This window comes from Gossypium arboreum, chromosome 11, assembly GCF_025698485.1.
Source record: "Gossypium arboreum isolate Shixiya-1 chromosome 11, ASM2569848v2, whole genome shotgun sequence".
NCBI classification, from domain to species: Eukaryota; Viridiplantae; Streptophyta; class Magnoliopsida; order Malvales; family Malvaceae; genus Gossypium; species Gossypium arboreum.
Window position 1 is genome coordinate 125744762 of NC_069080.1, and position 21753 is coordinate 125766514.

Here is a 21753-nt window from a genome sequence, read left to right on the forward strand (position 1 = left end):
TGAATTTTGTCTCTGTATTTTAATTTAATTATTTTTATCTTTGTACTTTTAAATTTTAAAATTTTAGTCATGGTCGAATGGTAGTTATAAATTCATTAAGTTAAGTTATGTTATTTTCAAACTTTGATACAACAAACTTATTATCTCATATGTAACATCATTCAACTTGCTATTTCTACATATTACTCATAAAAAATCAACTTATGGATTTGGTAATTGTAGGTTGCATTAAAATTAAAACTTGGAAATTTAAAAATATAAGATCAAAGAATAATTCATTTGGAGAAAATAAACTAAATTTACAACCTTACGCATAGTACAAAACTAATAGCATAATTTATATTTATATTTAGCATTCATTTCTCTTATATCAACTAATACATCATATTTCAATTAGTATAAACAAAATCAACCAATAATATCAATAGATTCATTAAATTTCATGTAGATTCTTCTTTTTGATCGATCAATCAAAACCCCTTCCCAAAATGTATAAGCTTCTTCCAAAGCATACGGCTTTCTGGATGTAGATGATGATATCTATACAAATGGATTCATATAATTCTTGTATATTCTGTACAATGAAGTACCACATGAGTGAATATATAGGAATCCAAATTTGTCGAACCACTCATGTTATGATATTCTACATCCTAGGTCATGTAGCATTCAGACTGAATGACTCTATGAAATTACGTCAATACCTCCACATATTATGGGCAACGTAGGAGACATCTCTATTTTTCTCCGGGGAATCTTTAGAATTAACACTGCTTGGCTTTCAGTTCGCATCTAACCATCAAATGAAATGTGAATAATTCGTCCTCCTCTCTTTGAAACAAGGGGTGCTCTGGTTCTGTCGGAGCTTGAAATAATTTTGTCTTCTCCATATTAGTATATTTCTAGAGTCAATAATTTTATATGAGGAACTACTGAACTTAATCACTTGCTGCCGTTACTCTTCAATTTTCTGTTGAGGTCTATCTTGTAGAGGTACTCAAATTGGATCAGTGATCGAGTTTCGTCGTAAACCTAATTAGTTCCTTCCAATTACGTAAATCAATAGTTCAAACCGCACTCAAAGGTAGGGCATTTCCCATTTTTATAGGAACTTCTGTGCAAAATTTAACAAAACAGGACCATTTAATTAGGATTAAGATTTCAAAATTCGAAAATTATAAAAACTGAAATTAATTAAATCTGCAACTTAAGCAAAGTATAAGGATTTATAATAGAATTTGAACTATTTTACAGGGTAACAAAGAAGAAAAAACGTGTTGGGGAGGACACTTTCAGCTTGAAAAGACCATGATTTTCTTTCCCTAGAAAATAACTGGTCTCTATTTTAAATTACACATCGAGACACTTTCAGCCACAGATTTTCAATGACTGAATTTGGACTATTTTAAAGGGTAACAAAGAAAGAGGGAAAAAAAAAAAAAAGGTGTTGGAGAGGACGGTTAGTCGAGAAAACATAGTAGGGAACAATCATTTAGTTGAGGAAACACTTGAAATGAACTGGTCTCTATTGCTACAGCTGCCTTTTGTCACCTTCTCCTACTTTCAGACGTGTTAAAAAGTTGTCATAGTAAATAACGCATTGAGACACTTTCAGCCACAAAGTTTCAATAATTGAATTTGGACTATTTTAAAGGGTAACAAAGAAAGAGAGAAAAAATGGTGTTGGAGAGGACGGATGGTCGAGAAAACAGAGTAGGGAACAATCTGAGTTGAGAAAACAGTTTCAAGTGTTGAATGAATGGTGTCTATAAATAGAAGCTACTCATAAAAGCATTAGGATCACACAAAACTCAAAACAGCTTTTACCATACTAAACAAAATGTCTTCTCCAATTTCTACAAATCTTGTTCCATCTCAACATGGTAACACCTCCAAGGAAAATCGTCATTTGGCCAATTTTGAACCTAGCTTTTGGGGGGACATTTTCCTCTCTTCTCCTTCTCAAATAGTATGTTCAGAAGTATGATAATCACTTTTAATTTGTGTTTGTGTGACATTATTATTTAGATTTGATGTAAGTGCTAATATGTGTTTCATACAAATGTATTCAATTTTTTAAAACTATTTTCGTAATTGAAAAGTACATTTATTCTCATTTCAATGTGTCGGATACATGCAGGTGAATAATTTAAAATTAATATAAAGCTTTACATGTGAATAGGATATGGATGCTGGAACTCAACAAGAGTACGAAGAATTGAAGCAAGAAGTAAGGAGAATGTTGGTGGCAAATATGGATAAATCGTCCCAAAAGTTGCATATAATTGATGCAGTCCAGCGCTTAGGTGTGGCTTACCATTTCGAGAAAGAGATAGAAGAGGCCTCGGAAATTATATACCATCATCATTGCAATCATAGTGAGATTGATGGTGATGATCTTTACACTACTGCTGTTCGATTTCGCCTACTAAGAGAGCATGGTTTCGATGTTCATTGTGGTATGATTTAGTTTTTTGAAACCAAATGTGGTCACAAAAAAAAAGTATTTTTGATTATTTTAAAATTAAAAATTTAGTCTCTATGTTTTAATTTTGAGACATTAAGTCCCTGTATTTTTATTTAAAAAGCTTTGTCCTTTCATCTAATTTTGTTATGAAAGTTAATGGTGTCAAAGGTAAAGTAATTTTTAGACCTAAAAAATTATAAATGTTGAGGGCTAAAATAATTATTTTACCTTTAATACTTTAATGGTAAAATTAGATGGAGACACGAAGCTTTTAAATAAAAAAATACAAGGATTCAATATCATAAAATTAAAGTATAAAGATTAATTACTCGATAGCCATGTAACTAAAAAAATACTCGATAGCCATGTAACTTTAAAAAAAAAATGTAGTAATAAACTTGAATTTAACAAAATAATTTTAATAGTATCATCAATTGAACCTAAATTTTAAAATATGAAAAGTAGAGAAACTAAATTCTTAGAAATAAAAGGATAGAGACTAAATTAGAAGTTCATGAAAAGTATAAGGACTTATGACATATTTTAACCAAAAAATATTATATGCGATTAGATTTTAACCTATTTTTTAACATTATTCTCATTATAGGTTCATATCATATCGGCTCTTTTTGATAAAATACCTAGAACTATCCATAATCCTTTTCCAACCCCTAAATAGGAGAATACTACACTTCATTGTACTCAAACCCACGTCTTACCTTGACAACAATGCAAGATAAAGACATGGTAGCTGTCTAACCACACTATCGAGGTTTTAAATCTACCCATAGTGGACAAACAGGTCACTTGTCTTTAATCAAATACATGTTTTATTTAATATTTATTTTATATCAAAATTTTATTTTAATATAATCAATTGATTGATCGGTTTAATTATTTCAATCAATAATTAGATTGAGTCAACTTATATATTTTAAATATTGGATTATATGAAGTAATTGAGCTAAGTACTAGTTTTAAAGTTATTCTACTCTTAAATGAACCAATTTTATTATTGAATACAAATTTGGTTTCGGTAGATCCAAATTTGCAAAATCCTTTTAATAAAATTATAATCAAATTAAAAGGTGATTAGATTTTGAAATCCAAATCCTTCCATAAATCATTTTTAAATTTGTAAATTGCGACTTAGAAAATAATATCTCAAAATTGTTTGATGATTAAGCAGAGACATTTAACAAATTCAAATTCAAAGATGAGAAAGGAAATTTCAAAGAATCTTTAATTGGTGATGTAAAAGGCATGCTAGAATTGTATGAAGCTGCACACTTTCAACTACATGGGGAAAATATATTAGAAGAAGCCCTTTCCTTCACTACATTTCATCTGAAGTTGGCAGAAAGTACGGTAGACTATCCTCTCTCCACACCAATTGCTACTGCTCTAAAGCGACCCCTTTCACAAGAGCTTGCCGAGGTTGATTGCTAGGAGCTACATTTCCATATATGAAGGATACGATACCCAAGATGAAAATTTAATGAAATTTGCAAATTTACATTTCAAAATCTTACAACATTTACACAAGAAGGAGATAAACAAGATAAACAGGTAACCGATAGTGGTAAAGATTTCCATAAGTCAAGTCAAATAAAACTCTTATTCATAGCCTAGCCAATACACATATCTACTTAATAATATATATATATATATATATATATATATATGTATCATAATTTCTTCTTCTTTCTTATTTTAGGTGGTGGAAAGGGTTAGATGTTGCGACCAATTTTCCTTTTATAAGGGATAGATTTGTGGAATGTTATTTTTGGATGTTGGGTGTATACTTTGAACCCCACTATGCCATTACTAGAACTTTTGTTACCAAAGTGATATGCCTCCTATCAATTTTGGATGATATTTATGATGCATATGGCACATATGAAGAACTTAAAATCTTTACAAAAGCAATTCAAAGGTCATTGAAAACATATATCCACCTTTACTTCAAATCATTAGAAGTAAATGTTTTTTATTGAATAATAGAGAGAATCGACCATTTGAATGGATGATATATTGTAGGTGGGATACCAAAGACTACATGAAGTTGTGGTATAGTGAAGCCTTAAATATTTATAAAGATATGGAAGATTTGATGTCCAAAGGAGGAAAATCATATCGTGTCCAACTCGCAATAGAAGCAGTATATATGATCTTTACCTTTTTTTTCTTGAAAAAAAATTCTTATTTTGCAATCTTAATCAGCTACATTAGTTGGTTTTTGCTAACTTTTTGTTTCTTTGTTTGTTAATAGATGAAACGACAATGTCAAGCTTTCTCTGTTGAGGCCAAATGGTTGCATGAAAATTACATACCAACAATGGAGGAGTATATGCCGATTGCATTAGTTTCTTGTGGTTATTTGCATCTTACGATTTCATCTTTTGTTGGAATGGAAGATAACATAACAAAAGAGACATTCAATTGGGCATTTAATGACCCTAAGATTATCAGAGCTTCAAGCAGTATTTGTAGTCTGATGAGTGATATTGTTGGCCACAAGGAATAATAATTTATTTGTTTATTTTTATTATCTGACACAATTCTACATTAGCTCAAATAAATTTATGTTTATTGTAGGTTGAGAAAGAGAGAGGACATGTTTCCTCAGCAGTGGAGTGTCACATGAAACAATACAGGGTGTCAATGGAAGAGGCATACGATGTGTTATACGAACAAATAAACAATGCATGGAAAGATATAAATGAAGAGTTCTTGAAACCAACAGCAGCACCAACATCAGCTCTTAATCGAATTCTAAACCTTGCAAGGGTCATTGATCTCCTTTACAAGGGCGAAGATGCTTATACGCAAGTTGGTGAGTCAGCAAAAACTAGCATCACTGCCTTGCTGATTGATAGAAAACTTATCAAAATCTATTCTTATCTTTTCAACTAGCTTAATACAGACTTATATACAAACAAAACCTCAACTGCTACTAACAATTATACCAACTTTATACCAATATGATAACTGCCTAACAACTCAGCTAGTTACACATTAATCACATGTATTATTTAGATATTATAACATTCACCCAGTTTCTTCAAGCGGAATGACCCGAAGTAACTGACGAAAACGGGTAAACAACGACGCAGACAACGGTTTAGTGAGAATATCGGCCACTTGATCACAGCCAGGCACTTCGCCAACAATCAACTCTCCATTTGCCACCTTTTCGCGAACAAAGAACAAATCAAGTTCTACATGTTTGAACTTGGAGTGCAGAACAGGGTTAGCTGCAACTGCTACCGCACTCGAATTATCACACCACACTGTCGGAATATCAGCTGATGGTAGTTTTAATTCTGTTAACAGAGAGACTAGCCAAGCAACATCACTGGTGGCAGCTGCTAGACTACGATATTCAGCTTCTGCCGTAGATCGAGAGACAACTTGTTGTTTCTTAGAGCACCAAGAGACAGGTGTGTGGCCAAAATAGACACAGTAGCCTGTAGTAGACTGACGGTCATCAAAGTCAAGACCCCAATTCGCATCAGCATAACCAACCAAAGACAAACGCTCAGACCGGTGAAAAACCAAACCATGAGAAAGAGTACCACGTAAATACCGAAGAATACGCTTCAACGCGACCATGTGAAGATTAGTGGGTGCATGCATAAATTGACACACCCGATTAACAGCATAAGCAATATCAGGTCGAGTTAAAACAATATACTTGTAACACCCCGTACCCGAGACCGTGGCCGGAGTCGGACACGAGGAGTTAACGGGCTTAATCCACTCATTTTCACAGTCCATTTGAAAATTTTCCAGACAGCTGGCTAACTGCGTCACTGTCACCTTAAAAATCATAACTTGAGTTCCACAATTCAAAAATCAGTTTCGTAATTTTTCCCTGAAACTAGACTCATATATCCATCCACAATTGTTTTTCTATAATTTTTGGTCAAGCCAATTAGTACAGTTTATTAGTTAAAGTCTCCCCTGTTACAGGGTGCGACTACACTGACCTTCATGCATTACGACTTGGATATCTCCCTGTACAGGGCTTCAATACTGATGCCGTTTGTTTCTATAGAAACTAGACTCACAAATGAATCTATACATATATGGCATGACTTCTAAATGTCTCTGGTTAATTTATAATGAATTTCCAAAGTCAGATCAGGGGATCCAGAAGCCATTCTGGCCCTATCTCACGAAAACTTTAACATCTCATAATATACTGTTCATATGAACGTTTCGTTACTATCCTATGAAAATAGATTCATCAGGGTTCGATTACATAATTTATTCACTATTTAATTCCATTCCTACTATTTTTAGTGATTTTTCACATCCACATCACTGCTGCTGCCAGCATCTATTTTTAAGGTAAACTTTACCTATTTCATGATCCTCCATGGATCAACTAGAGTTTGTCATACATATACCAAAAGTGATCATGAATAACCATTCCCATAGCTAACCGTTACCAACATTTCCATACCTCTCGACGGACAACATACAAAACGATTATAATGCTATGATCAAGGTATATTTAAGCCATTTTCGCAAGGCTATCAAAATTTACACAAAACCGAAGGGTACATGATCAACAACAAAAGGGTAGTCCTATACATGCCATTTCAAAGTTCAACCAAAAGTATACCAAAAGGAGTTTTGATAGTGTGGGTGACTTCGACTTCAAAATCCCGAGTCCGATAGCTGAAGAACCAAAATCTATAAAACAGAAAATCAAAGAAACGGAGTAAGCATTAAATGCTTAGTAAGTTTTGAGCAGAGAATTTAAGTACAACTGAAGTATAGCATTCATATAACTAAACGGATGATTCCATATATACATATTCTCAAATCATTCCTACTTCACATTCCAACCCCTATATTCATACATAAGGGATTATTTTAGCCAAATATCGGAAACTCATTACTCGACTGAGCGAATATTATTCGAAGGGAATCAACTATTCCAATGCACATACGAAACATACCTCATTGTTGGGATTTTACAAGCGTATTAACTGAAATTTTACAGCAAGATTTCTCATTCCCAAATCACGTACCTTCAGAATTTAACCGGATATAGCTACTCGTTCAAACGCCTTCGGGACATAGCCCGGTTATAGTAACTTGCATAAATGCCTTCGGGACTTAACCCGGATTTAATAACTCGCATAAATGCCTTCGGGACTTAACCCGGATTTAGTAACTCGCACAAATGCCTTCGGGCTTAGCCTGGGATTAGTAACTCGCACAAATGCCTTCGGATCTTAGTCCGGATATAGTCACTTAGCACAAAGCCTTCGGGACTTAGCCCGGACATCATTCGAAAACCATGCACATTTATCAATAAATCATGACACATCCGTATTTCATTTTCATTAGCAAAGCTCAAACACAAGACGCTTATCACACTTGCAATTTCGGCTCATTAGCCACATACAAAGAACATGATCTAATCAAATCATAATCTAAGTTCCATTACTCGAAAACTTACCTCGGATGTTGTCGAACGGCTTCAACGGCTATTCAATCACTTTTTCCTTCCCTTTATCCAACTTTGTTCCTCTAGGCTCTTGAGCTAGTTCACACAAGTTTAACTTATTAAAGTCTCATTATGCTAGCTTATGGTCGAATATGACAAGAAATTTAATAGGTCATATAGCCACCTTCTAGCTCAAATACACAATGGTCATACGCATTTTTAATCACCTTAAGCAATTTAATACAATTCATTCGAACATCAAAAGAGAAGCTCAAGGTACTTAGCCCATATATACATTAGACATTAAAGTCCCATATGTACGAAATCACGAATCGAATTCAACATATTAGCTAATATTCCCCTTAGCCGAATTTTCTAAGTCAAGATAAAGCCATCAATATGCTTACCTATGGCCGAACATACACATCAATGCTAAGGCCGATTGCAACACTTAATACATTCAACAAGTATGGTCACTTGTATTGACTAAACACCATTTTGTTTCAAGTCCAAAACTTGGCTAATATACATATATACACTATTAAAGCATCTTCTCCCTTTCCATCAATTCAATACATGCATTACTCATTAATATACAAAATTTATATTCGGCCTTGGCACACAACTTGCTAGCCGATTCTTCTCCATCTAGCAACTAATGCACATATGTGCTCATTTGTTAGACTCTACTTCATCTAACAACAACCATATTTCCCTTCTACTTCTTACCATAGCCTAATGCATCACAACACCATACCATTTCAATGTCTCACTCAAAAATGCTAAAAAGAAGATTCAAGAGTCATCAATCCACCATCACATGCATCATTACAAAGCTTCACTTTTAGCATGCAAATGACATCAACACAAATCCACCTTAGCCGAATATCATATCCATGACATAGTAAAGATTTGAACCATGGGCTAGTTAGAACTCAAACTAACAACTAAAAACATGCATGAATCTCATGGACAACATCAAACATACCTTAGTCTAGTAAACCACCATAGCCGATTTTCTCAAGCTCTTCCCCCTACCTCTCTTTCTTCTATTCGGCCAAGAACAACCAAAGAATGAAGCCTTTTTTTTTGTTTTCTTTCTTCCATTCACGGCAAAAGGGGGGCATGGATGAGACCATTTTTTTTTGTTCATCACTCCTCCCTTTCATTATTTAATTACCATGCTCATTATTTTATTTTTCCTAACATACATCACTAACATAACATGTTTGTGACATGTTTCCACCTATAGCATGGCCGGCCACTATGCTTTAATTTGGCTAATTTGACATGCAAGGACAAGCACTTTCCCACATATATTAATAGGCCACTTGAACACTTGCCTAGCATATTTCTAAATTGTCTCACATAAGTCCTTACTAATAAATTTCACATACACTGACCAAATTAAAGTATGGAACTATCACACAAGCATTTACGCACATCATAAACACAGAATATAACCTTTAATTATTTATAAGACTCGGTTTCGTGGTCCCGAAACCACTTTTCGACTAGGGTCAATTTAGGGCTGTCACAATACTGAAGAGCACCAGCAATACTACGATATTCAGTTGGATCATCAAGACATTCACCCTCATCCTTGGATAGCAGAGACGAGCTGACCATCGGGGTATGAACATTTTTGGCACTAGACATAGAACTTCGTTCAAGAAGATCCCGAATGTACTTGCGCTGACATAAATGAAGACTGCCGGAGGAACCACGACTAACCTCAATTCCCAGAAAATAATGGAGATCACCCATATCCTTGAGAGCAAACTTGTGGTGTAGCTGTTGAACAAAACAATCGATGTCGTCAGACGAATTGCCAGTGATAACAATATCATCCACATAAACAAGAACATACAGAGTGGAGTCAGAAGAAGATCGAACAAACAACGAGGCATCAGATTTTGATAGCATAAACCCAGTAGAAACAAGAAACTGTTTTAACTTGTCAAACCAGGCACGAGGGGCTTGTCGTAGGCCATATAAAGCTTTAGTCAGATGACAGACCAATTTTTCACCAGTTGAACTATGTTGCTCAAACCCCGGAGGTTGCTACATATACACATCATCAGTCAGATCACCATTCAGAAAGGCATTATTGACATCAACTTGCCGGAGAGGCCATCCTTGGGTCACGGCAATAGACAGAATGACTCTAATGGTAGCAGGTTTAACGATCGGACTGAACGTCTCTGTAAAATCACAGCCTGGGACCTGCGAACAACCTTTGGCCACCAACCGTGCCTTCCGGCGATTAATCGTCCCGTCAGGATTCTTCTTTATCTTAAACAACCACTTGCAACCAATCGCCTTCCGTCCCGGAGGGAGAGAACAGAGCTCCCAGGTGGAATTGGCTATTAATGCATCAAACTCAGCTTGAACAGCTACACGCCAGTCTGGATGGACAAGAGCTTCCTCAATAGACCTGGGTTTAACCTCAACGTTATCGACACAAAAAACTTTAGGTTTAAAAACACCAGCCTTAGATCGAGTCACCATGGCATGAGTATTGGTGGTAGGAACAGTAACACGCTCAGAAGAACGAACCTCAGTAGGAATAGTCCTTGAGTTATCGAACAAATCCCCAGAAAGCTGTGGAGAATCACTTCTCATACCAGAAGAAGCATGCGAATCAAAGGCACCAGGATTACTAATCGAAACCCTAGGCGTAGGCAAATAACACACACGAGTATCCCTAGTGACAAAAGACCGCACAACAGGAACCTGTGAAGTAGTACGCAGACAAGACTACTCACTAGTAGAAGACGTACGCGAAAACAAAAATTGATTTTCATCAAAAACAACATGTCTAGAGACAATTACCTTCCCATCTAGCGTTAGACAAAAATAACCTTTATGACGCGCACTATACCCCAGAAACGTAGATGGTTGTGAACGAAACTCAAGTTTGTGTTTAGTAAACGGGCGTAGATACGAAAAACAACAGCAACCAAAAACTCGTAGATGATCATAAGTCGGTTCGTAACCAAACAAAATCTGGTATGGGGAGCGTCCTTTTAACACCAGAGTGGGTAAGCGATTAATAAGATGCACTGCATTATAAAATGCATAACCCCAGTACTGCATTGGCAATTGAGCTTGAGCCAGAAGAGTAAGACCAGTTTCCACAATATGTCTGTGTTTACGTTCAGCAACACCATTTTACTCAGAAGTATGAGGGCAGGAAACAAGATGAAGAATCCCGTGACGAGCGAGAACAGATGAGAAGGCACGAAACTCACCACCTCAATCACTTTGAAATTTCTTAATGCACTTCCCAAATTGAGTGTGAACCATCCTTTGAAACTGACCAAAACACTCTACTGCCTGAGATTTGCGGCTTATCAAATAAACCCAGGTAAAACGACTAGTCATTTCAATGAAAGAAACATAATATAAATTCCCTTCACACGGAACAGCAGTTGGACCCCACAAATCAGAAACAACCAATTCAAACAGATCATCATACTCAGTATTAGAATGAAAAAATGGCAACTTATGAGATTTTCCTTGTTGGCATGCTACACAAATGTTATCAAGATGACATTTATTGACAGCAATCTGACATTTATCAAGAACAGCTTTGACAATAGTAGAAGCAGGATGTCCTAGTCTTTTATGTTACAAAGTAAAAACATCATCAGCCGAGGAAGAACCAGCCGAGGAAGAACCTTGAACAACTGTACTATGAACAGACGGGGGCAAAACAGTCGAGCTTGCTGAGAATTGATAGAGCCCATCACGAACTTGGCCCCGCATTAAGGTTTCCTGTGTCTGGATGTCCTTAATCACACAATACGAGGGGTGAAATTCAAAAAATACATTGTTATCTGTAGCAAACTTAGAGACAGACAATAAATTTCTTCGAATACTGGGTACACACAGCACATTCGACAGATCCAGTAATTTCGTCTCCGTAGGAATAGTTGTACTTCCAATGGAGGAAATGTTAGTAGAGACTCCATTACCCATTAAAAGAGAAGAATTACCTGTATACAGAGTGGAGCAATGTAAATCCGAAGCATTTCGGCACACGTGATGAGTGGCCCCCGAATCTGGACACCAAGACGTGTCACCTAAGAGAACAAATGAATCATTAGACTGAAAACTAGAATCATATACTGTAGTATCAGAATAACCTGACGCATGTAGCTCAGGAAGCCTGGGAGGAACCCCTACAAACTGAGACGAATCATAAGGAGACGAGTCAACACTGAAAACACGAGCATGGGGTTTTGTTCGCCACGGAGCCTCATGAACAGTCTGCCAAGGCCTATCAACCCCAACACAATTAGTAGAAGGCCCAGGCAAAATATTGCTATCAGTTGGTCTAGACCGCACTGATCCACTAAGACCACGGGTCCGAGACACCACATTACCCAACGGTAGGCCCAATGAATCATCACCAACATGCGGGCCCATAGCAGGCCGTCCAACGTCAACCTCACGTCCATAAAATGCAAGATTAAATTTTGGATCAGCATTATTATACTGTCCATGTCCATGTCCATTTATCATAAATGGGTTAGCTGCATGCAGCCCACGTGGAGCATAATTATCCAGCACAAAATTCGGCCAAGTATAAGGCCTCCAATTTTGACCTTGAATGCCCCAATTTTGACCGAAAGCATTGTCCCCAAGTCTATCACCACGCGCCCATTCGTTCCCATTTTGTCCAGGAGGAAAACCGCCTCGTCGGGCCGCCGGTGGTTCAAGGGGTGACGACTCATCACGATTATATCTATAGTAGCACCACTGTGCAAGGTGGCCATAGCGGCTGCAAATCTGACATTGAACACGTGGACGAAAGGGGCGTCCACGACCACGAACAGTAGACCGTCCTCCACGAAACGAGCCAGTCGTCGTCTGATCTGCCGACGGAAGCAGAGGTCCTTCCACAACATTCGCAGCCATTAACACATCGTGAGTGGTCCAAAGTTGACGAGCTTCACATTCCAGCAAAGCATCGACAATGCGTTGAAATGGTAACGAGCCTGGCGAAAGAGAGACAGAGGAGACAATCGCATCAAAATCAGAGGGGAGGCCAGCAAGAAGGACCGCAGTCCATTCGGTCTCCGAGATCTGAGATCCAGAAGCTGCAAGAAGGGCTCACAGGTTCGTGATTTTATTAACATAAGATCTGATAGAAAGGCTACCTTTTTGAAGAGAATGCAGTTCATGACGCAGGTGAGACTGCTTTGTGCTGGAATCGGCTGCAAAGAGGTTATTTGCCATGAGCCAGACATCACGAGAGGTTCGAACCTCTGTGAAGAAGGACAAGAACCGAGAACTGATCGTAGATAAGAGCCAGGAGGTAAGCAGACTGTCTTGCTGATCAAACGCCAAGGCGGACGGATTGTCTACAAGACGGTCATCGGAAGATTGAATGAATCGCGCTGGAGCCATTAACGATCCATCAAGGAGACCAAACAAACAGTAGCCACGAAGAATGAGCTGGATCTGTTGTTGCCACTGAACGAATGAGTTGTCATCAAGCTTAACAACTTCATGGCGAGGGAAGGAGGTCACTACTCGCTCACCGAGAAACACTGAGCCAGTAGGCTTAACAGAGGCAGAATCAGCAGAGTGCGTGGTAGTCATGGCCGAGGATTACCAAGCGACTGATACCATGATAGAAAACTCATCAAAATCTATTCTTATCTTTTCAACTAGCTTAATACAGACTTATATACAAACAAAACCTCAACTGCTACTAACAATTATACCAACTTTATACCAATATGATAACTGCCTAACAACTCAGCTAGTTACACATTAATCACATGTATTATTTAGATATTATAACACTGATAGATTCGATCCCAATTTGATCAAGAATTTAAGGTTCAAATAAACATGAACTCACTTTTGAAAAGTGACATCCAGAAAATTATTCTCTTATCCTCAAGTTGTCAGCTCATTTGTAAAATAAATAATTATTTGTCACTGTTTTATTTTATGATGCTCTTCAATCTCTTGGCTTGTTCTGGGGTTTTAGAGCTATCTTGTAACGAACCGATAGTCAGAGGTGTCGAAAAGTGCATTTTCGAGACTCTGTTCCTGTAAATCAGACTCGTAAATATTTATTAAAAATATTTACGAAGCTAGTTGTGTAGTTAAATAGGTTTTAGTTAAGTGAATTTGCATGAATTAAAAGTAATTAGGTATAAGGACTAAATTGCATATAGGGTGAAAGTTGAATTATAGGTTAAAGAATAATTAAAGGGACTAAAGAGGAAATTATACCATTCTCTCTTTAGTAGGGCGACATTAGATATAAATTAGGTGTAAATTTATTTTTTTATATATATAATATAATAACTAAAGTTAAAATATATATTATAATATGTTTACTTAATATTTAAGTATATATATTATAATAATAATAAGACAAAATAAGTAATAAAAGAAATAAAAAAAGACAAAAGCTAAACAAATTAGAAGGAAAGGAAAGAAAGAAAAGAGAAAGAAGAAAAAGAAAGAGAACCCACGGCTAAGGGTTTCAAAAGTTTACAAGTTCAATTGGTTAGTCAATTTTTTTTTTTTGTAATCTTTATGTTTTGAAATCCAGTGTTAAGTATTACCCGACCCATGTTGAAATTTTAGCAATTATTAAATTTTTAAATGTTGTTAATGTTGAATAATTTTAGTATTAGGGATTAAATTGATATATTTTAAGCTAGAAGTGAAAAATGATTAAATTGTAGAATAAATTGTAAATTTTGAGTAATAAGGACTAAATTGTAAAAATTTCAAAATTTAGGGATTTAAGTGAATATAGGGAGTTAAATTTTGTTTAAAGTGAAATTTGTGTAAAAATATAAGATTAATTGTGAAGAATAAAAATTAGTCTCGGTTTAGGGACTAAATTGAAATTTAGGCAAATATTGAGTCAAAATTTAAAATATTCAATATGAAATTGAATTGTGTTATATCGATGAATTTTAATTGTTTTAATTGTTTGAATTGAGGCAAATGTGTTTGTAGTTTTTATAGCCAATAATTTTTTTTTTGCTGCTATTTATCTGTTTTGACTTGTTGTTGTCCTTTCTTTGTCGTTTCTTGCAGGTGGAGGAGGCCAACTGTGGGGGGTACAGAGGCCGTACATGGAGGCAGTGGCGGCAGCTAGGCTAGGGTTTTCTTTTGGCTAAAAATCTTTTAGGTTTTCTGGGCTATGGTTTAGTTTGGGCCTGGGGTTAATTTGGGTTACTTTCGGTTTGAGTTGTTTGGGATTTGGGCCTGATATGTTTTGTAATGGACTATTAATTTTTATATTAATTTGGGTTTGGTTTTGTAATTGGATTTAGGGTTTTAAATTTGTACTGGACTTGGACATGTTATTTATTTTGAGTTCTATTCTATAAATTGGGCCAGGCCAAAATTGGCCTATTACAGCTGCCCCTCTTTGCTCGTTGTCGTGTAACGAGAATAGAGCAAAGACTTCAAAAGGGCCAATTTTTCCTGGTCTCCGAATCTCGATTTCATTGGTGCACTTCTTCTTCAAGTAGCCTCGTTCTAATCCATTGCAACTTCAGGGAGATAAGACTTGTCGCTTCGATTTACTCCAATGTAATTTCAGGGAGAAGAGATTTGTACCTTCGATCTACTCCGCTGGATCTTAAAGGAGATAAGAATTGGTAATTTCAACCTACTTCACTGCAACTTCAGGGAGATAAGGTTGATATTGAAATGGCATGGTTTGAGAAATGGAAGTGATATAGTAAATTGAAAATAGAATGTGAAATATGTTGTAAATACATGGAATACATGAGTTATATACTCATGAATTGAATATAGAATGGATAGTGTCATTGTTTAAATGATATGTGGACCAAATTATGAAAAGCTATTATATAGTAAGTGATGAAAATTGAGTATAGTATATAATGATGTATTTATGAATTGAGTATTGCATGGCTAATGTCATAGTACGAATAAATATGGTTTGATATATAGATAACTATTTATATAGCAATTGTGTGAATTGGGATATTGTTTAACAAATGAAATATGATAGCATATGATAGTCATGATACTAGACATTAATATGTGCTTAAAATTCAATTGTGCATATTATATTATCTTTTCTTTAAATATTCAGATTATAGAAATACCATTGAGTTTTACTCAGCGTACGGTTTTGTTTTCTGTGCACATGTTAGGTACTTAACTTTTGATCGCCGATTCGGCATCCAACAACTATCCTGAACTCAAATGTGGCAATGTTTGCCTTTTGTGTCAGCATGTACCTAGGGTGTCTAAATAACAGTTATTTTGTAGACTGATTGTAAATAAGGTTATAAGTTTAATATTGGTTTGATATATATTTATAAACATGTGTTTTTGTTTGAAGCTATATTATGGCATGACAAGTTGAACCAAATCTAGATATGTGCATGTGAATTTAAATTGGTGTTTAAGTGCTTATGAACTAGGCAAAACAGACTGAAATTGGTATGTTCATAATTTGGAATTTAATGGTGCTTTGATGATATGTTTTGATAATATAAATGTGGTACCAATGAGTGTACATTGGTTAGGCACCTATGATGATTGTTTTGGCATGTTTTGAATGTATTTGATCGTGTTTTTAACTGGTTATACGAATGGTTTTTGAGTTGTTTAATGCCCAAGCATGAAGGAAATGGTAAATTGTTGTTTAAGGCACATTTTAGATCCACATGGCCAGACACACGGGAGTGTGAATTGGCTGTGTGAGACACACGGCTAGCACACATGTGTTCAAGGCCATTTTGAAAGGGTACACTGCCTGACATACGGACGTGTGGCTTGGTCGTGTGACCCAAGTTAGAGAGTTACATGAGCATGGACATGGGCTGGGACATGGTTGTGTGTCCCTATTTCGAATGCCCACGTGGCCGTGTGGCCCTTGCAGCTTTGAAAAGTTTTAATGTATTTCGATAAAATTCTCTAAGTTTCCGAATTAGTCCCGACTTCTTTCTAACGCGTAATCTAGGCCTCGAGGGCTCAAATAAGGGACAATATCTATGAGTTTGATTGGTTTCTTACCTAAATATTATATTCTATGAAATATTGAAATTTTTTTCTGTTTTATCTGTAAATTTTGATAATGCTCCGTAACTCGATCCGATGATGGATACGGGTTTGGGGTGTTACATATCTAGTGTAACTGGGATTGTGTTTGTGTTTGTGTCTATTGTCGTTGTTTTTTAGTGTTGGTCATGTTGAAAGTTTTCGATTTGGTTTTTTTTGTTGGATTGAAAGTCTTTGTGGTGTTTTTGTTGTTGGGATACAATGGTCGTTTTCATTACTTGTATCAAAATTTGGTGGTTGCCACCTTCTATTGGAGCTGGAAGTGATGCTTGGTTAATCCTCTGTGGTCTTGATGATTTTTTTTTTGTTTCTAATATTTTAGGTGGCTTGGGTTGCTATCTTAAAGTGTATTTTCAGTTGTAAGATTGTTGGAAATTGTAAATTGTAAGTTAATTATTCATGAGCACTATTCAAATTAAAAATTGATAATTAATCATCCAATGGATACATTTCCATGGAACATGTTTCTTCTAAGAAGTATGTCCAACATGAAGGGTTGTTGCTTTTCAAAATAGCATCCATTGGGTGCATATAAATAGAAGGACTATGGTGCTTACAAAGTACATTATAATCAATCCAATTTCAGAAATTAGATTAAGAGTTAAGGAATTCCTTAGAATTTGCTAATCGAAGGAAATTCAAAAGCTTCGTTGTATCCCGAGAGGACTTTTGTCTTAACCCTCTAGCAACTTTGTACAGGGTTGTTCTCTTTGAAAAGTGTCACCCGCGCTGTGAAGTCTGTTGTTTAATTCCATATAGTCTCCAAATCTATCGTCTCAACTCAATGTCTCCAACAATCAAAGATAACTATTTTGGAGATGGGGACAGAGGCTACCATCGCAGTCAAAGTGATGAACCAAGAGTTTGTGCAACTTGACCAATTTGATGGATCAAACTTCAATCATTGGATCAATAAGATGTTGTTCTTTCTTACCGTCTTAAATGTGGAGTACGTTTTGTATCCAAACCTATAACCCATGGAGGATCCCGCCCCCAATACAAACCCCGAAGAAATTGCGAATGTGGCTAAACTTAAAAAGAAGTGTGAAGAAGACAATTTCACATGTCGAGGACACATCCTCAACACCTTGCCTGATTGATTTTATGATCTCTATATGTCGATGCAATCCATGGTGGAAATATGGAAAGTTCTTGAAGAGAAATACAACACTGAGCAACAAGGTACTGATAATTTTTTAAAGATGAAGTATTTTGAATTCAAAATGCTTAATAGTATCTCAATCATAGATCAAGTCTATAATGTAACACCCCAAACTGGCCTAGACGTTATGGCTGAATCTGGAAGTGTCACATGAAATGAGTTGAAAGAAAACTATTGTCGTTAAATTAAAAACTCTTACCAGTTCATTTAGCCTTTATAACTATTATTAATTTCAAAGCTCACTTTCATTTAGTCATTTAGAGATAAAACTTATTTGTAGCGAACGCTTGTAAAAATGTTGTTTTTAGAAAACCGTTCAAGTAATAAGTAACTAAGACCAAAACCTCGATCCAAAGCCAAACAGTTTAAAAACAGTCTAGAGAGTCCCAAAAAATACAAACTCTCAAATTTTAACGCCAAATTTAAATAAAACTAAAACAAATAAAACAATTTTGGTGAATGGTCACCATCGAGTCCTTTGCTGCACCGATCCGCCTAACTCTATGGATTACCTATACTGAGTAACAAGAAAGGGGTGAGTTTACTTAAACTCAGTGTGTAACCCAACATATTTAAGCATGCACAGAACCAGAAAATCAAAATCAGACAGATATAGATTCGGGCATAAGTTTACAGCCACAGATGCATGTTTGGGCCTAAGCCCATTTTAGATACAAATACAGAATTACAGTCATCATCAAAAATTAGATATCCTACTCCCATCCTCTACACACCATCTCTGACCATCCCAACACACCATGTGGGGTTTAAAACACCCACCCAGCCCTACACACCATAATGTACCGATGCGGCACATAATAGATATACGCAGCAATGCTGTCAAATAATAGGCAAATAGCCTCTCAAAACACTTCCTCCATTATAACAATCCCTCCCCCAAAACAGTAACAGCATAGAACATGCATATAGAATTACAGATAATACATGCTTAACATGCTTATGAAAACAGATAGCAAATATACATGGCACAAACATGCTCAGAGTCATACATCAGTCTAGCAAAACACATAGTTTTAGGGATAGCAAGCCTTTACCGACCCTACGGTAGGTCCACAGTCGATTAGAGCGACCCTTAAGACCCTACGAAGAATTTTAGTATAATGGACCCATATGCCCGTGTGGCCTTCCTGTGTGGGTCCACACGCCCATGTGGCCCACGCGCCCAGATTGGCCTTGCCCGTATAGATCACACGGCCTGGCCTAGATTTCACACGCCCATGTGCTTGCCTGTGTAGGCCCACACACCCGTGTGGCATGCCTGTGTGACCCACACACCCTATTTGGCGTAGCCCGTGTGGCCCACACAATCACACCCTGGCCATCACATAGTCGTGTCTTGTGCACGGCTCAACCTTCGTCGATCACACAGTCGTGTGTCGCACACAGCCTACCACACGGTCGTGTGGAGTCGACAGGAAGGTTTTCAGCTTTTGTCAAAAACTCGTTTTCTTACGTTACCGGTACACACCTAGTACGATTTCGATACCGTTACAAATACAAACACTCCAGAACCTAACAAACGACATACCAACGCTTAGAATCAATCTAAAAAACTCAATTAAACCGAGAACACAAACTAACGATAACTCAAACCAATGTTCGTCGCTTACCCTAACACTCTGAACGATTAACTACAACTCCACAAGAGGAGACTCACGATCAAGATCCCTCGTTGTTGCCAAAACACAAGTCCAACATGAATGGGAAACCACATCGCTCAAACGGCTAAAAGAAGACTCTAACCTCGAGCAAAACCCCCTTACTTACCAAATGTAAAACGCACTGCTTTATTATGCCGAAAATAAGGGAGAATAGTCTTTGTTAAAATGGGAAGGAAAAAGAAAATGTTTTGTTTGGAAGGGAAAAGGGGAAAATGGGGAAGAAGGGAGATAGACATCAGTTTTTTTAGCAGAAGAGATTTTTGGGAAACAAAATAATCCTAAAACCCACTACATCCATATCCCTAACCACCCACTAACTCAGCATCCCAATCCCATCCAAACCCTCTTAGGCAACCGAGCCAAAAATAAATTCCCACGCTCACACTGGAATTCGAACATAGGACCTCTACACAACACACAGACTTTCTTACCACTCGAACCAACAGGCTCATTCTAACATGATTTTACAAATAATTAAATATAAGCCCACTTCCCAAACGCAAGGCTTAAATCAGAAAAAAAAATCAAAATTTTCCAAAGGCAAGGCTTGAACTTGGGACCTCTCACACACACCCAGAACACTTAACCACTAAAGCAAGCACACAGTTGTGTTACATTTTCACAAAAGCAAAAATAAGAATTTTGGGGCGTTACAACTCTACCCCCTAAAAGAAATTTCGACCTCGAAATTTACCTGATCAGAATAGATGAACTGGTAAGAGTTTTTAATTTAACGACAACAATTTTCTTTCAACTCATTTCATGTGACACTTCCGAATTTGGCCATAACGTCTAGGCAGAGTTTGGGGTGTTACATAAGTCTCCGACCAAAGAAGAATAAAGTTAGGACCAAGAGTCGTCAAGGGTGCATATTTTGGACATGCCCAACACTCTAAGGCTTATCATGTTCTTGACTTAGTGTCAAATATGATAAATGAAACAAGAAATGGTTTATTCATTGAAAATAAAGTTTTTAATTATTCAACAGTCTCAAAAAAAAGAATATCAACCAATGATCTCAAGTGATCAAATTAAGAGAAGTCTTTGTGATAATAAGGATATGGAACCGAGGAAAAGTTAAAGAGTGAGAAAAGTAAAAGACTTTGGTTTAGGAAAAGTAAAAGAAAAATTGTGGATCACCGAGGAAATGTCTTCACAATCTCTAGCATTCCTTATTGAGGGAAATAGAGAATCTGGAATTAGGAAGATCCCCAAAATGTTTAATGTGGATGGTGATCCACAATTCTATAGTGAAGCGATAACTTCTACGGATATGACATTTTGAAAAGAGGCAATCAATGATGGAATGGATTCAATATTGTCAAACAATACTTGGATTCTAGTTGATCCTCCTCAAGGATCGAAGCCTATCAAGTGTAAATGGGTGTTTAAAAGGAAGAATACTCCAACAGGGGGTTCTCCAACCTTTATGCTAGGTTAGTGGCTAAAGGATTTAGGCAAAAGGAAGGCTTAAATTATTTTGAAACCTATGCACCAGTGTCTAGGATTTAGGACTTAGGCGTGTGTTTCTAACCTGAAGATGCTGAAATCGGTCACAAAAATCTAGAATTTCGTGCAAATTTTGAAGTTGGAAAACTACGTCACACGACTGTGTGGTTGGCTATGTGGCAAACCGTGTGGGTCATATAACCGTGTGGTATGTCGTGTGGCAAACCGTGTAAGCCACACGACCTGTACAAGTAAGGTGTGTAGGCAACACGGGTGTGTGTGCTTATTTTAGTCAAATTGTTAGGCTCAGTTTGGGCTGAAAGTGAGATTTTAAAATAAGATTTGTAGATACTCTATAAGCTTAGAAGATCAATAAATTTGTAATTTAAGCGTATGCATGTTAGTAAAGCATGACTCTGATTAGTAAAACTCTGTGTGG

At 36.5% G+C, this 21753-nt stretch overlaps 2 protein-coding genes across 3 annotated transcripts; both read left to right on the forward strand.

Annotated features, from left to right (window-relative positions):
• Positions 1-1448: 1448 nt before the first annotated feature.
• LOC108472846 ((+)-delta-cadinene synthase isozyme A-like) lies at positions 1449-2587 on the forward strand. Of its 2 annotated transcripts, none has more exons than XM_017774402.2 (2): positions 1449-1981; positions 2183-2587. In XM_017774402.2, the coding sequence occupies exons 1-2, from the start codon at positions 1841-1843 to the stop codon at positions 2468-2470; spliced, it is 429 nt and encodes a 142-aa protein (XP_017629891.1). In that variant the 5' UTR covers positions 1449-1840; the 3' UTR covers positions 2471-2587. The 2 variants fall into 2 exon arrangements, with proteins under 2 accessions (XP_017629891.1, XP_052878037.1); XM_053022077.1 differs by having other exon boundaries at positions 1449-1969.
• Positions 2588-3730: 1143 nt separating this feature from the next.
• LOC108472847 (probable terpene synthase 2) lies at positions 3731-5383 on the forward strand. Its single transcript, XM_053021381.1, has 3 exons — positions 3731-3904; positions 4740-4976; positions 5066-5383. The coding sequence occupies exons 1-3, from the start codon at positions 3731-3733 to the stop codon at positions 5381-5383; spliced, it is 729 nt and encodes a 242-aa protein (XP_052877341.1).
• The last annotated feature ends 16370 nt before the right edge of the window (positions 5384-21753 follow it).